The following is a 15,049-nucleotide window of genomic DNA, read 5'->3' as shown; positions in this document are numbered from 1 at the left end:
AAGCAAAATGTACACATGCATCGATTTAAGGTGGTGGTTAATTGAAGTCTTTTAAAAGGCAAATCGTTTCATGTGAGTCAAATTGCTAGAGCAGTTTTCAAAAAACGTTGGACCAATCCAATTGGATTCAAGGGATATGACACAACAATGCATGAAATGGCCCACCCCAATGATGAGGGTAGCGTTTGTCCACCTTAGTGAAGGCATAGCCTGAGGCAGTAATGCTCAGAAGACATAAAAAGCTATACTCCATGGACAGCTGGATTGTCTGGTAAGGACAAACAACAGATTCTTGCACCGGACTTAATCAGCCTTCATTCATTCCCAAAAAACTTTGAATTGGATTTCCCAAAACAAAGGGCGTCTTCAACTGAAGCAATGAGACTTAGCTTCCCAAATGCAAAGCTTCTATCAGATTTACAGTAGACGGTCCAGTGAGATCGTGTCTGCTCGCCTTATGCAATTAATCAAACATAACTATCTGCCTCGTGATCCCCAAAAGACAAACAATAGCCAGGAAATGACTGGCCATAGCCTTAACTTAAATCGATACGAAACAACAATCATGTTATATGTACAAGCCACAGTCGCCTTGACCATCATTGGTCATTTTGCAATCATTACATTTACAATTTGCTGACACAAGCCAATTGACGTCCTTGGCCCCAGCACCTCGTATCCACAGTTGCTGAGCAATATTCGACCTTCTAGCCGTGAGGTAGTCCCCTGAATTGCACCATGAGCCATATGGTCTCGAGCAAACCCACGCAGGCAGACGGTCATGCCGATACACCTCAACTTAAATGTATCTCTTTCTTGGCATCAGAATAGGCCAAGAATTTCTGCATGACGCCAGCATTTTTCTCAAGCGACCAAGCTTGCACTCGGAAGCTTTAGAGGAATATATATTCTACCAGTAGATCCACACTCAATAGATTGCACTATATAGGAGCAATGTACACCCTTGTGCCCAAGAACTTAGCTGATAAGAAAAATGCGTTTTGTGTCCCATGCAACTATCATCTGTCCACACAGTTTCTCAGCCTCCTCGAAGGTGTTTCCAGTAACGACTGATGGATGTGGCAGTCGTGTGCTTTTCTCTACATTCAAATCTGTAATCCTTACGATGCAAATGCCCTGCTCATCAATGCGCTTACCCTGCCAAAATCCTTCAACCTGATAGAGAGTTCCTTTGGCAGCCTCCCTGCCATCCCTGTCTAGGAGAGAGACATATTGGCCAGCTTCACACTTCACAAACTTTACTGGTGCTGATCTGTGAGAAGCCCCTTGAACCGAATCAATATCAGAGCCATGCTTTGAATATGCATGTCGTTCCTCTGCTATTCCATTACCAGCAGTCAAATCTGGGGGTATATTTGATCGGCACGCTGTACCCATATCATAGTCCATAATTGCATCTATGTCTTCTGTAGCCAGCCTGCAGAGAGGAGTTCCATAGCCTGTAGGTAATGATTTTTTTGCTTGAGAAGTACTTCCAGAGTCTCTAGTATTTGTACCATCTTCAGAGGTAGACCGATTGGGATCATTAGAGCGGTCATTAGAGCTCCCACTGCAGGTGCTGCTACCAGGTGCTGATCCATCATGGTTATAAACAGACACTCGCATTTCGCCATCCCGACCCTGCAGTTCCCCTGCTCTTTGTCGAGCCAATCGAGCTTTCCTATTGTTCAGCCTGCACAAAAGAGTTGTGTAAAACATAAGAAAGGAAACAGCTGAACAAAAGAAAGTACTGACAGCAGAAGAGGCATAACACAAACAATCACCAGTTTTTCAGCTGCTGATAGGAAATTTCTGGACCCTGAAAAAGAACCAGACCATCATTAGTATAGCAGTCACCCTTCCAAGGAATATTTGGGGAGTGGGGGAGCTCCTATTACCATCTTGTTCAGTTTGATTGTCCATTGCATAATGAGGTCAGGGTGTCTTCGCAGATAGGGCTCTGTGAGTAAAGCATTCTCAATCACAGCCATCTGTTCATCGCTCATTATATTCCTTTTTCTCTTTCTTGGTTGAAGCTCCTCACTTCTTGCTCGATGAACAGGGCTTGGCAAAGGCCGGCCAGTTACACTAGCTTTGGCTTCAGAGAATCGGGAAGGATCAAGACCGGGAAGCATTCGGGGAGTGTTCAATGTATACATATAGGGATCCTTGTAAATAGGAATCTGAGACCCTCCCAGACCAAATATTTGGGAGGTTCCTGAACTAGGAATATTAAAACTCCCAGGTCCGGCTGCCTCTGAACCACCTGTCTGAGGACCTTCCACAACAGGTACCTGAGGGACTTCACAAACTGGTATCTGAGGAACCTCACAGACAGGCACTTTACACGATCCCTCAGCAAACGCTTCAAGAGGCTTCACACCATTCTTAGGATTCTCCTGACTAACATCAACTTGTGATGCATTATTTAATCCATCTGACACAAGGCCCTTGGGGCTCTGTTTCTGGCTTTCTTCATTCATCAAGACGTCGAAGGTCTCACCTTGATGCTGTACAGCACTCATATGGACTTTTAAATCTACCACCTTCAATTCAAATTCAAAATCAATACCATTCTGCTGAACACAATTCTCCTGGTTATTCTCAGTGTTACCTGATGAATCCTGATGTGCCTCGTGAGAGTATGTGGAAACCTGACTATCAACACACTCCCCTGTTTCTTGGATTTTGCTATATGCCGCTGCACCATCGTCACCAGCAACATCAGTTCCATTCAGAGTAATCTTCAGGATTGTGTTTGCCTTCTCATTGTCCACTTCTACCTTCAAATTTTGTGTTACATTGCTGATCAGAAGGCTCGTAGAATCTGTTTCTGCAGCACTATCTCCACAAGCCATTTCAACCCCAGAATTTAAATCCTTCTGTTCCGTCACGTTCCGTTCATATTGTGGACTGAAAAATGATGCTTCGGAGTACTCTGTTGCAGCTTCACATTGAGCTGCAGACTTATGGCTATCAGGATTCACGTGTGCAGCACTCTCTGCATTATTCTCAGGGGCGTTTAAAACATTTGGAGAGTTTTGTAATGAAATGTTTTTGTCTTCGTCCTTATAGCATTTCCTTATTTCATTAGGTGTTTGGGACAGTTCACGATTGGACTTCTCATGGTCCAAACCCAAACTTATTACATCTCCATCAGGTGGAACGTGACAATTGAGTAGACTATCTCCATTCAAAGGTTGAATATCTTTAGCAGGGCACACATCCTGGCTAGAAACAGCCTCAACGATCTCTCCACTTAATTGTCTTGTTCCTCTCTCCAGAGAGGCCTCTTTCTCCTCTGTTTCACAAACCCTTCTTAAATCCACTCTTTGAAGGTTTGTATCCTCACAAGAGCCACTATTGAAGGTTTCTCTGACAGCCGTATTCACAATCACAGTTCCTGTTTTGGACTCCAAGTAGGTGGAATCTGCATGGTTCACTCCTCTACAATCATTCACCTTAAAGAACCTTCTCTCAACCATAAATTTCTCTACTTCTGCATCTAATACATTATCCTTTTGGTATACTTCGTGTTCTTCTCCTGTCCAATCCATCTCTGCAGAGTCCATTTCCCACTGCTGACTGCTGTGCTGTCGTTTACTCATAGGTTCAACTTCCTCCTCTGCATCAGAAGCCTCCCTACTTCTTTTTGCTACAAGTACGTCATCAAAGTTCTAAGCTTCCCAAAACCAACAAAAGAGGGAATTAGCTGACATGTGCAAAGAGCTCTCTCTCTCTCTCTCTCTCTCTCTCTCTCTCTCTCTCTCTCTCTCTCTCTCTCTCTGGTTGATGTTCTTACCAAAACTCAACAGAAGGCGGACGAAGCCGAGAAATGGATCAAGGTGGCCAAGAAAGGAAAAGGCAAGGAGATAACGCCCACGCCCACACCCAACATCATTAATCGGACACTAGAGGAGGAGCAGAGGAGAAGGGTGCGCGCTTTACATGTGAGAATCTGTGGTCTTAAAGACAAAGGCAATGTGGACGAAGAAGTAAAAGAACTCACAGCCTTGATGGGGATTCATGAGCCGACGCACACAAGGGCATGGAGAGTGGGCAACATAAAGAAAAATGGAAGCAGTGGAGAAACCTCAAAAGAAAGAGCACTCATCCTCCGTTTTCCCTCCATGGAAGCAAAGAAGTCATTCTTGAAGAAAAGACCAACTCTTAAAGAGACTGGCATCTTTCTCGGGGATGATCTCACCCTCTCGCAGATTGCTCATATGCAGGAAGTAATGCCAGAGATTAGAGCGGCAAGGGAAAAAGGCAAGATCGCTTTTTACCAAGATGGAAAAGTGGTAATACTAGAACGACGCTCCACATGACGGTGCGAGACTTATGGGACCACACTCAAAGTAGCTGCCTGGAACTGCAATGGATCTATGTGTCTTGATGTGGGTGCCTTTGAGGATAGCTTTACTGGAAGAGACATCATCTTTTACTCTGAGACACACCAGGCCCCAGGGCAATCCATGCCTCACATCAGTGGATACAGGTGGGAGACAGCCTACAGACAGGAGACACGCTCAGAGCACAGAGGGCGGGGCTCGGGGGGAGTGGCAGTGTTATTTAGAGAGGATCTGCAGCCACTGATACATATAGCCCGCAGGGACGAGCAGGCTAGGTACATGTGGGTGAGACTGAAAGCAGAGACAGGCAGATACCTCTATCTAGCTATTTGCTACTTTCCCCCGAGTACATCAGTTTATGCATCACCCAGAGGACAGTCCCCTTTCTCTATTTTAGATGATGACACATGGGAATTCTCTAGGGACGATGACATTATCATCCTAGGGGACTTCAATGCCAGGACTGCCCGTCACCAGGCAGTGTTTTATGATACTTCAGAGGAGATGCTAAGAGAGCTAGATGTGGTAGAGACGGGCCTTTCAAGACTATCACACGATGTGGAATGTACTGAGTATGGGCGACACCTGATAGACATGGGCACTGCAGATGGATTGGCCATCTTGAACGGCCTACAAAGATTTCCTGCTTCGGGAGGTTTTACATGCTTCCCACACAGACATGGAGCCAGCACAGTAGACTATGTCATGGCACAGCCGAATCTCATCTCTAGTATCCAGGATCTCACAGTTGAGCCCAGACCGATCGGGGTGGCAGTGGATCATGCTCTGGTGTTGATGACCATGCGCAAACTACAGGAAATGGGAGTACCCACAGAACTCATTTGGGGGATCATGGCATTGTACAGATCAATAGTAGGACATGTACGCACCCCAGAGGGACTTTCTACACCGGTTCACTCCACTATTAGGGTGAAGCAGGGCTGCCCGCTCTCCCCTACTCTTTTCGATATGTATGTGGATGAGGTTTCTGATTACATTGACAACGATGGGGATAAAGGTGCTCAGTTGGCAGGGACATGGATTCCACTTTTGTTATATGCTGATGACATAGTGTTGATCTCCGAATCCCCAGAAGGAATGCAACGTCAATTGGATGCTTTGCATACGTTTGCCCACGAAAGTGGTTTGTCTGTCAACCTGGGTAAAACCTAGGTTATGGTGTTTAATACCACCCCACAGTGGATCATGAGGTCAGCACCTACATTCACATACGGCCAGGAGACTGTGGAGTACACAGACGCTTACACTTACCTTGGAGTGGTTTTTAGCGGACCTGCATTCTCACTCAGAAGAGCAGCAGAGACTAGACTTACTAGAGCCAACGCAACATTGGGTAGATTGGAGAGGATGTGTTCGCACGTTCAGTTTCAGGAGCCCCGGACGAAGCTCTGGCTCTATGACACCCTGGTGTCTTCAGCATTGCTCTATGGGGCTGAGATATGGGGGCCTTCACTGGATCACCACGGGAGGCCGGGTTGCTCAGACGGATGGGGGAACATGGAGAAACCTCTCGTCTCTATGATCTCGCGGCTCATTAGAGCCAAGGCATCAGTACCACGGGCCATTATCCGAGTAGAGCTAGCGGCCCCCCCACTAGTGGTAGAGGCGCTCACCAGATCAGTCTCCTTCATAAACCGCACATGGGAACTTCCCAGAGACAGATATGCCCGCATAGCACTTGAGTCCTCTCGACAGTTAGCCATACAAGGAGATACAACATGCTGGTATGGGGAGATGACATCATGGTTTCAGGCGCATGGGTTCAGCATAGACAGGCTACCACCATTCTAGTACTCATTGGATGCACCATCTCTCATTCTTACACAGTCGGAGATCACCAAGCTCATCCGCCAAGACCTGACCTAGCTAGACACCAAGAGGACATGGATACAACCAGCACAAGAACTGGGCACGAAGATGGCTTTCTACAGAGACCACCTTCTCCAGCTTACGGAAGATGGTTTTGTGAGGAGACCCAGATACATGGATACCCACCTGTCTCATGGGATACGGTGTGCTATTGGCCAGTTACGCACATCGTCTCACCAGCTGTGGATTGAAACTGGGAGATACAGCGGAGTACCAGCAAAGGCTAGGACATGCCCCTTGTGTGACATGGAACCTGAGACAGAGCTGCATTATACATGCCACTGCCCCATCTACTACGAGATACGAGGCCGCTTCCATTGCTTGTTCAGAGAGGGTTTTGGACCACTCTCAAGAGTAATGGGATACGAAGATCAAAGATGCCTGGGTTTGTTCTTGCTCGAGCTGCGCAGACACAGAGAGAGCCTGATGAATGGCGAGGCTAACTAGTCTCAAAGACGGATTACAAACTTCTTCAGAGCAGACACAGGACATCTGCAAGAGCCACTCCCACAACAGAGCTCCCCCCCATCTCACACCAGAGGCACACTGATTGACCGAGCGATTGAACTGGGGAAATCCAGGCGCTCATGACTACGCAGGACTACACAGCATCGACGGAGGCTACGTCAAAAGATTCAGAGCACGCTGGCCAGGCATGCACGACGCCCGGTCAGACTACTAACCATGGAGGAAATTGATGAGATTCGCCAACGACCGATGCTAGGTCTTTTGTGATTCAACTATCCCAACTAGCCGTCCCCCTTTTTTTTGCTTAGTTTTCGGCTTAGCTCACATAGACCAATCTAGAATCCCATTATATATATCTTTGTTTTGTACTGTTGTTAGGTTATTTGGTTACTCTGACTTTGTATCACATCCACCACCTTGTAACTTTCTGGTCTCATAGGTCACTATGGCCTTTTGAAGACGTTAATATAACATTTCATTTCATTTCATTTCTCTCTCTCTCTCTCTCTCTCTCTCTCTCTCTCTCTCTCTCTCTCTCTCTCTCTCTCTCTCTCTCTCTCTCTCTCTCTCTCTCTCTCTCTCTCTCTCTCTCTCTCTCTCTCTCTCTCTCTCTCTCTCTCTCTCTCTCTCTCTCTCTCTCTCTCTCTCTCTCTCTCTCTCTCTCTCTCTCTCTGATCCAGCTCGACACCAGGAGGACATGGATAGAGCCGCCTCAGGAGTTGAGCACGAAGATGGCTTTCTATAGAGAGCATCTTCTCCACCTCACAGGAGATGGGTTTGTGATTCGACCCAGCTACATGGACACACATATGTCTCATGGTTTGCGTTGTGCCATTGGTCAGATACGCACATCCTCACATCAGCTCGAGATTGAGACTGGTAGATTCAGAGGGATACCAGCAGACAACAGGATATGCCGATTATGCCAGAGAGAGCCAGAGACAGAGTTGCACTACATATGTCATTGCACAGTGTTCTATGAGATACAAGGGCGTTTCCACTGCTTATTCAGAGAGGGTTTTGGTCCTCTATCTAGGGTCATGAGTTATGAGGATCAGAGATGTCTTGGACTATATCTACTTGAGTTACACAGGTATAGAGACACTTTACTGGGGAGAGCTAGAGAGAGGCAGTCCCAGAGACACATTACAGATTTCTTTTCACTAGATATGGGACAGCCAGAGGAGCAGCCACCACTGCAGAGCTCGTCCCACACTCATTCGACCACTACTGGCACTCTCATCGACCGAGCATTGGAGCTACAGAGATACAGACGACCGCGACTGAGGAGAGGAGCTACACAGCATCGACGGAGACTACAACAGAAGATTCGAGCCATACTCTCTCGACATCCAGAGTGCAGATGAGGATGGATCCTCACCATTTCTTCCATCTTTGTTTCACACACTGTTACATCCAGTTTACCGGGTACCTATTGTATCAGCTGCTACACCCACGTAGTTTTAGATTGTAGTAGTAGTAGTAGTATTTTGTTCCACTTCTAGTTCTTTTCTAGTTCTTTTGTACCCAGACATGGTATTAGATTCACTATTTTGTAACTGATTGGTCTCATAGGTCATTTTGGCCTTTTGAAGACGTTAATATAACATTTCATTTCATTTCATTTCTCTTCGGAAGGACACCCAGATTGTACGCAAAAATGTATGTTTGACATGTATTGTTGATGTGGGAGAACATGTATACATAATGTGGAAGCACATCTACGTATAGTGTGGTGTTATTTATGCCGCCAGAACTTTCCGTACCCTCTCGTTTTTGGTGGCTATCAAGCATGAAGAAGCAGAATGACAAGACTGACCCTTTAGAGGATGCCATTCAAAAGTGCAAAGAAGAAATGACCGAAACATTAACAAGATCAACCGAAACCTCTTGGGCACAATAAAGAGGCTCAAAGAACGCGTGTTGGTCCAAGAAAGCAAGATAACTACACTTGAAGATTGTGTGACAGCCCAAGATGAAGAGATTGCGTCACTCAAGAAGGATCTCGCTGAGGTATGATCACGAATCACACTTGAGTAGGGAGAACTGCAACCCTCAGTAATAGAAGAACTCAACACGATAAAAGAGCAAGTGTGGGCCATCGAAGAGGGGAAAGAGCAACACAAAGAAATGACGACTTCTTGGGTGGATGTTATTACAAAGACTCAACAGAAGGCGGATGAGGCTGAGAAATGGATCCAGGTTGCCAAGAAAGGAAAAGGCAAGGAAACAGCGTCCACACACAACATTATTAACCTGACACTAGAAGAGGAGCAAAGAAGGCCTTAAAGACAAAGATAATGTGGACGAAGAGGTAAAAGAACTCATGGCTTTGATGGGGGTTAATGAGCCGATGCGCACAAAAGCTTGGAGAGTGGGCACTCATCCTTCATTTTCCGTCCATGGCAATGAAGGAGGACTTTTTGAAGAACAGACCAACTCTTAGAGAAGACGGACATCTTTCTCAGGGATGACCTTACCCTCTCGCAAATCGCTCATATGCAGGAGGTAATGCTAGAGATTAGAGCGGCAAGGGAAAAACGCAAGATTGCCTTTTACTGAGATGGAAGAGTGGTGATATTGGAGCGACGCGCCACATGACAGTGTGAGACCTATGAGACCACACTCAAAGTTGCTACCTGGAATTGTAATGGATCTATGCGCCTTGATGTGGGTGCGGGGTGCTTTTGAGGATAGTTTAACTGGAAGAGACATTGTCTTCTACTATGAGACACATCAGGCCCCTCGGCAGTCTATGCCTCACATCAATGGATACAGATGGGAGACAACTTGCAGACAGGAGACACGATCAGAGCACGAAGGGCGCGGCAGAGGGAGCGGTAGTGTTATTCAGGGAGCAGTTACAACCGTTGATACATAAAGGCCGCAGGGATGAGCAGGCTTAGTACATGTGGGTGAGATTGAGAGCAGAGACAGGCAAGTATCTTTACATTGCTATTTGCTACTTTCCCCCAAGTACGTTAGTATATGCACCACCCAAAGGACAGTCTCCCTTTTCTATTTTGGATGATGACATATGGGAGTTCTCTAGAGATGGTGACATTTTCATCTTGGAGGACTTCAATGCTAGGATTGCACATCACCGTACAGTATTTTATGATACTTCAGAGGAGCTGCTGAGGGCTAGATGTTGCAGAGACGGGACTGTTTAGACTATCACAGGATGTGGAACATACTAAGTATGGACGACACTTGATAGACATGGGGACTGCACATGGATTGGCTACATCTTGAATGGCCTACAGAGATTTCCCGTTGCACGAAGTTTTACATGCTTTTCACACAGATATAGAGCCAGCACAATGGATTATGTCATGGCATAGCTAAGCTTCATCTCCAGTATCTAGGATATCACAATTGGACCGAGACCTATTGGTGTGGCAGTGGATCATGCCCTTTTGTCGATGACCATATCTTTCCAGTTTAGTGTAGCACACAAGCCACAGGTAGCAGCCCCTACTCGCTACACCTTCATGCGGGAGACGGCCTTTGTATACATAGATGGGATCTACAGATGCCTGTGCACTGAGGAGCTAGGGAGACCTCTGGAGGAGCTTACTACTATATTGACATGATGCAGTAGCAAAGGCATATCCACAAACCCAGCCTGAGCAGAGACGACGTTTTGGGAGCATGCCCCAAAATAGCTGGTATGATGAGGAATGCCGCGAGACAAGAGGCAGACTTCAGAGGGAGGTGCTTTTGGGGGACATCACTCAGAGACAATCATAGATTGACTTCCGACGCCTAGTGTGGCATAAGAAGAGGGAATTCTTGGCCCGCCTAGAGCAAGATCTATACCAGCTATTCTTGAGTCGAGATTCACGTGAGGCATGACGACTCTTTCAAGATTACCTCTATAGAGGCCTGGGGCCAGTACGCATCATCTTTGTACACAGTTCTTGGACAGTCGCCCCGTCTCGACCGCCCCAATCCCTGCCCACACACGTGCTTTTTTCACCACTCAGATGGTGAAGAAGGCCATTGATAGGATGAGGATTGGGAGAGCAAATGATCATGATGGATTAGTGGCTGAGCATTTCATGCATGCCAGAGATCTACTAGCAGAGCTTCTAGCAATTATGTTCAACCGTGCCATGTGTGAGGGCTTGCCTATACTTGGAGCTTATCTACTATTGTAGCTATCTTCAAATCAGGAGACCCTATGGAGCCTAGGAAATATTGCACTATCATGATTGGACACATTGGCACAATTGTACGCATCCATCTTGAGCAGCAGTTGAGTAGATGGGCAAAAAGGGAGGGGATACGCGCAGCCGAGCAGGCAGGGTTCAAGAGAGGTTTTTCTACTTTTGATCATATCATGACACCCAAAGCCATTGTTGAGGAGGGCAGATCACACGGAAGACGGATCTATTGTAGCTTTGTGGACTTCCGCAAAGCATTTGACACAGTACCTAGAGCTAGACTGATGCACACATTACAGGAGATGGGAGTACCCACAGAACTCATTTGGGGATCATGGCGTTATACACGTCAGTAGTGGGGCATGCACGCACCATAAAGGGTCTATCTACATTGGTTCACTCCACTATTGGGGTGAAGCAGGGCTGCCCGCTCTCTCCTACTCTATTTGGTATGTATGAGGATGAGGTTTCTATCGAGAGAAATGGTGAAAGAGGTGCACAGTTGGCAAGGACATGGATTCCACTATTGTTATATGATGATGATATTGTGTTGATCTCCAACTCCCCAAAGGGTATGCAACGTCACTTGGATGCTTTGCATAGGTTTGCCCATGAAAGTGGTTTGTCTATCAACCTTGGTAAAACCAAGGTTATGGCGTTTAATACCACCCCACAGTGGATCAGGAGGTGAGCACCCACATTCACATACGGCCAGGAGACAGTGGAGTATACAGATGCTTACACTTACCTTGGGGTGGTCTTTAGTGGACCAGCATTCTCATTGAGGAGAGCAACAGAGACTAGACTGACCAGAGCCCACGCAGCATTGGGTAGAATGGAGAGAATATGTTCACAAGTTCAGTTTCAGGAGCCGTGGACGAAGCTCTGGCTCTTGGACACTTTGGTGGCTTCTGCATTGCTCTATGGAGCTAAGATATGGGGACCTTCATTGAATCATCATGGGAGGTCGGGTCACACTGATGGATGGGGGGAAGTGGAGAAGCCTCTAGTCTCTATGTCCAACACTTCAGTACCACGTGACATTATCCGAGTAGAGCTAGCTGCCCCCCCACTAGTGGTTGAGGCGCTCACCAGATCGGTCTCCTTCATACACCGCTTGTGGAAACTTCCCAGAGACAGATATGCTTGCCTAGCACTTGAGTCCTCTCGATAGTTAGCCATGCACATGTTGGTATGGAGAGATGACATCATGGTTACATGGGTTCAACATAGACAGATTGCGGGCCATAGTTACCCGGAACGGGAACGGGGAATAGGAACGGGAGGGTCCGGAACAGGATGGGAACGGGGGGGAGGAGGGGGGGCCGGCACGAAAACAGGGCCGGAACGGTCGGTTAAAGTAAGGCTTGAACTACCTCCATTCAGCTTAGTCCCAAATAAACTCCTAAACAACCCAAAAACTGCCCCCAAATCTGCCCTCAAACTGCACCAAATATGTTCCCCAAACAACCCCAAATCTACCCCCAAATGCATGCTTTTCCCCATTCCGCCCCGCGTTTCGCTGTTCCGCCTCATGTTCCCCCCGTTCCGGAACACCGTTCTGGTTACACTCCATTCTGGAACAGCGTTCCATTCCCGACTCCGTTTTGGGAACGGGACTAGTCCGGAACGCCGTTTCGAAACGTTTGGGCTATGTTCCGCCCATTCCCTATTACACTGAGATTGCCCCCCTTCCAACACTCATTGGATGCACCCTCTCTGACTCTTACACAGTCCGAGATCACAAGCCTCATCCGCCAAGACCTGACTCAGCTAGACACCAGGAGGACATGGATACAACCAACACAGGAGCTGCGCACGAAGATGGCTTGCTACAGAGAGCATCTTCTCCAGCTTACGATGGGCGGCTTTGTGACAAGACCGAGTTCCATGGACACCCACTTGTCTCATGGGATACAATGTGCTATTGGCCAAATACGCACATCTTCACACCAGCTTCGGATCGAGACTGGGAGATACAACGGAATACCAACAAAGGCCACGACATGCCCCCTGTGTCACATGGAGCCTGAGACAGAGTTGGACCACTCTCCAAAGTCATGGGATACGAGGACCAGAGATGCCTGGGTTAATTTTTGCTTGAGCTGCGCACACACAGAGATAACTTGATAAGAGGAGAGGCTAGCTAGTCTCATAGACGGATCACAGACACCTTTAGAGCAGACATTGGACAACCGGAGGAGCTACTACCATAGCATAGCCCACATTCTCCTCGCACCAGACGCTGATCGATCGAGCGACCAAGCTGGGGAGATCTAGACGCCCACGACTGCAAAGGACTACAAAGCATCGACGGAGGCTGTACCAGAGGATTCGGATCACTTTGGCCTGACATGCACGACGCCCATACTACTGACCATGGAGGAGATTGATGAGATCTGCCAACGACCGATGCTGGATATCTTGTGATTTAGCTCTTTCTAAGGATACACCCACATTGTGTTGTACTAACCCCCATTCACTTCACCCACCACTCATATCCTACAGAATCCCAGCTAGCTGCTTACTTCACATCTAGCAGCCAAGGGTTACAGAGTTTTTTTTTTTGGTTCCTCAGACTTTGTATCAGATCCACCACATTGTAGCTTTTTGCTGGTTTCATAGGTCACTTTGGCCTTTTGAAGACGTTAATAAAACATTTCATTTCATTTTCATCTCTCTCTCTCTCTCTCTCTCTCTTTCTCATTTTTATTTTTTGCATTCGGTACCTTTGTACTTTTGTATTCAGATATTGTACTAGTTTCACCACTTTGTACCAGCTGGTCTCATAGGTCATTTTGGCCTTTTGAAGACGTTAATATATCATATCATATCATCTCTCTCTCTCTCTCTCTCTCTCTCTCTCTCTCTCTCTCTCTCTCTCTCTCTCTCTCTCTCTCTCTCTCTCTCAGCATCGACGAAGGCTACGATAGAAAATTTGGAGCACGCTGGCCAGGCATACACGACGCCCGGTCAGACTACTTACCATGGAGGAAATTGATGAGATTCGCCAACGACCGATGCTAGATCTCCTGTGATTCAACTATCCCAACAAGCCGCCCATTATTTTGCTTAGTTTTTTGCTTGACTCACATAGACCAACTTAGGAAACCATAGTATATATCTTTGTTTTGTACTGTTGGTTAGGTTATTTTGTTACTCTGACTTTGTATCAGATCCACCACTTTGTAACTTTCGGGTCTCATAGGTCATTGTGGCCTTTTGAAGACGTTAATATAACATTTCATTTCATTTCATCTCTCTCTCTCTCTCTCTCTCTCTCTCTCTCTCTCTCTCTCTCTCTCTCTCTCTCTCTCTCTCTCTCTCTCTCTCTCTCTCTCTCTCTCTCTCTCTCTCTCTCTCTCTCTCTCTCTCTCTCTCTCTCTCTCTCTCTCTCTCTCTCTCTCTCTCTCTCTCTCCAGAGCTGGTTTGGGGAGTCATGGCATTATATAGGTCAATAGTGGGGCATGTACGCACTCCAGAGGGGCTATCTACATTAGTTTACTGCATTGTCGGGGTGAAGTAGGGCTTACTCTATTTGGTATGTATGTGTATGAGGTTTCTGACTATATTGAGAGAGATGGTGATAGAGGTGCACAGCTGGCAGGGACATGGATTCCACTATTGTTATATGTTGATGATATTGTGTTGATCTCCGAATCTCCGGAGGGGATGCAACGTCACTTGGATGCTTTGCATAGGTTGGCCCACGACAGTGGTTTGTCTGTCAACCTTGGTAAAACCAAGGTTACGGTGCTTAGCACCACCCCGCACTCAATCAGGAGATCAGCACCCGCATTCACATACGGCCATGAGACAATGGAGTACATAGATGCTTACATCTACCTTGGGGTGGTCTTTAGTGGACCAACAATTTCATTGAGGAGAGCAGCAGAGACTAGACTGACTAGAGCCTATGCAGCATTGGGTAGATTGGATAGAATGTGTTCACAAATTCAGTTTCAGGAACCTCAGACAAAGCTCTCACTTTCTGACACTCTCGTGGCTTCCGCATTGCTCTATGGAGTTGAGATATGGAGGCCTTCATTGGACCATCATGGGAGGTCAGGTCGCACTGATGGATGGAGAGACATGGATAAGCCTCTGGTCTCTATGATCTCGCGGTTTATTAGAGCCAAGGCTTCAATACCATAGGACATTATTGGAGCA

The 15,049-nt window shown here is 46.9% G+C and overlaps 1 protein-coding gene across 2 annotated transcripts in view; it reads right to left on the bottom strand.

Moving 5' to 3' along the window:
• Positions 1-435: 435 nt before the first annotated feature.
• Positions 436-15,049, bottom strand: part of LOC147434149 (sequence-specific DNA binding transcription factor ATNDX) — a 161,438-nt gene continuing 146,824 nt past the window's right edge. The window contains exons 16-19 of one of the 2 annotated variants that reach the window (XM_086490730.1): positions 1,899-3,677; positions 1,785-1,819; positions 1,518-1,693; positions 1,286-1,438 (exon numbers count right to left, since the gene is read on the bottom strand). In XM_086490730.1, coding sequence (XP_086346856.1) covers positions 1,419-1,438; positions 1,518-1,693; positions 1,785-1,819; positions 1,899-3,677 — 2,010 coding nt within the window. In that variant the 3' untranslated portion in view covers positions 1,286-1,418. Of the gene's footprint in view, positions 1,694-1,784; positions 1,820-1,898; positions 3,678-15,049 lie in introns of both variants that reach the window. The other variant, XM_086490729.1, reaches the window with a different exon arrangement.

The sequence above is a fragment of the Adiantum capillus-veneris genome, chromosome 19 (genome assembly GCF_014529385.1).
Source record: "Adiantum capillus-veneris isolate H3 chromosome 19, ASM1452938v2, whole genome shotgun sequence".
Taxonomy (NCBI): domain Eukaryota; kingdom Viridiplantae; phylum Streptophyta; class Polypodiopsida; order Polypodiales; family Pteridaceae; genus Adiantum; species Adiantum capillus-veneris.
This window is presented reverse-complemented; position numbering and strand designations above follow the sequence as displayed.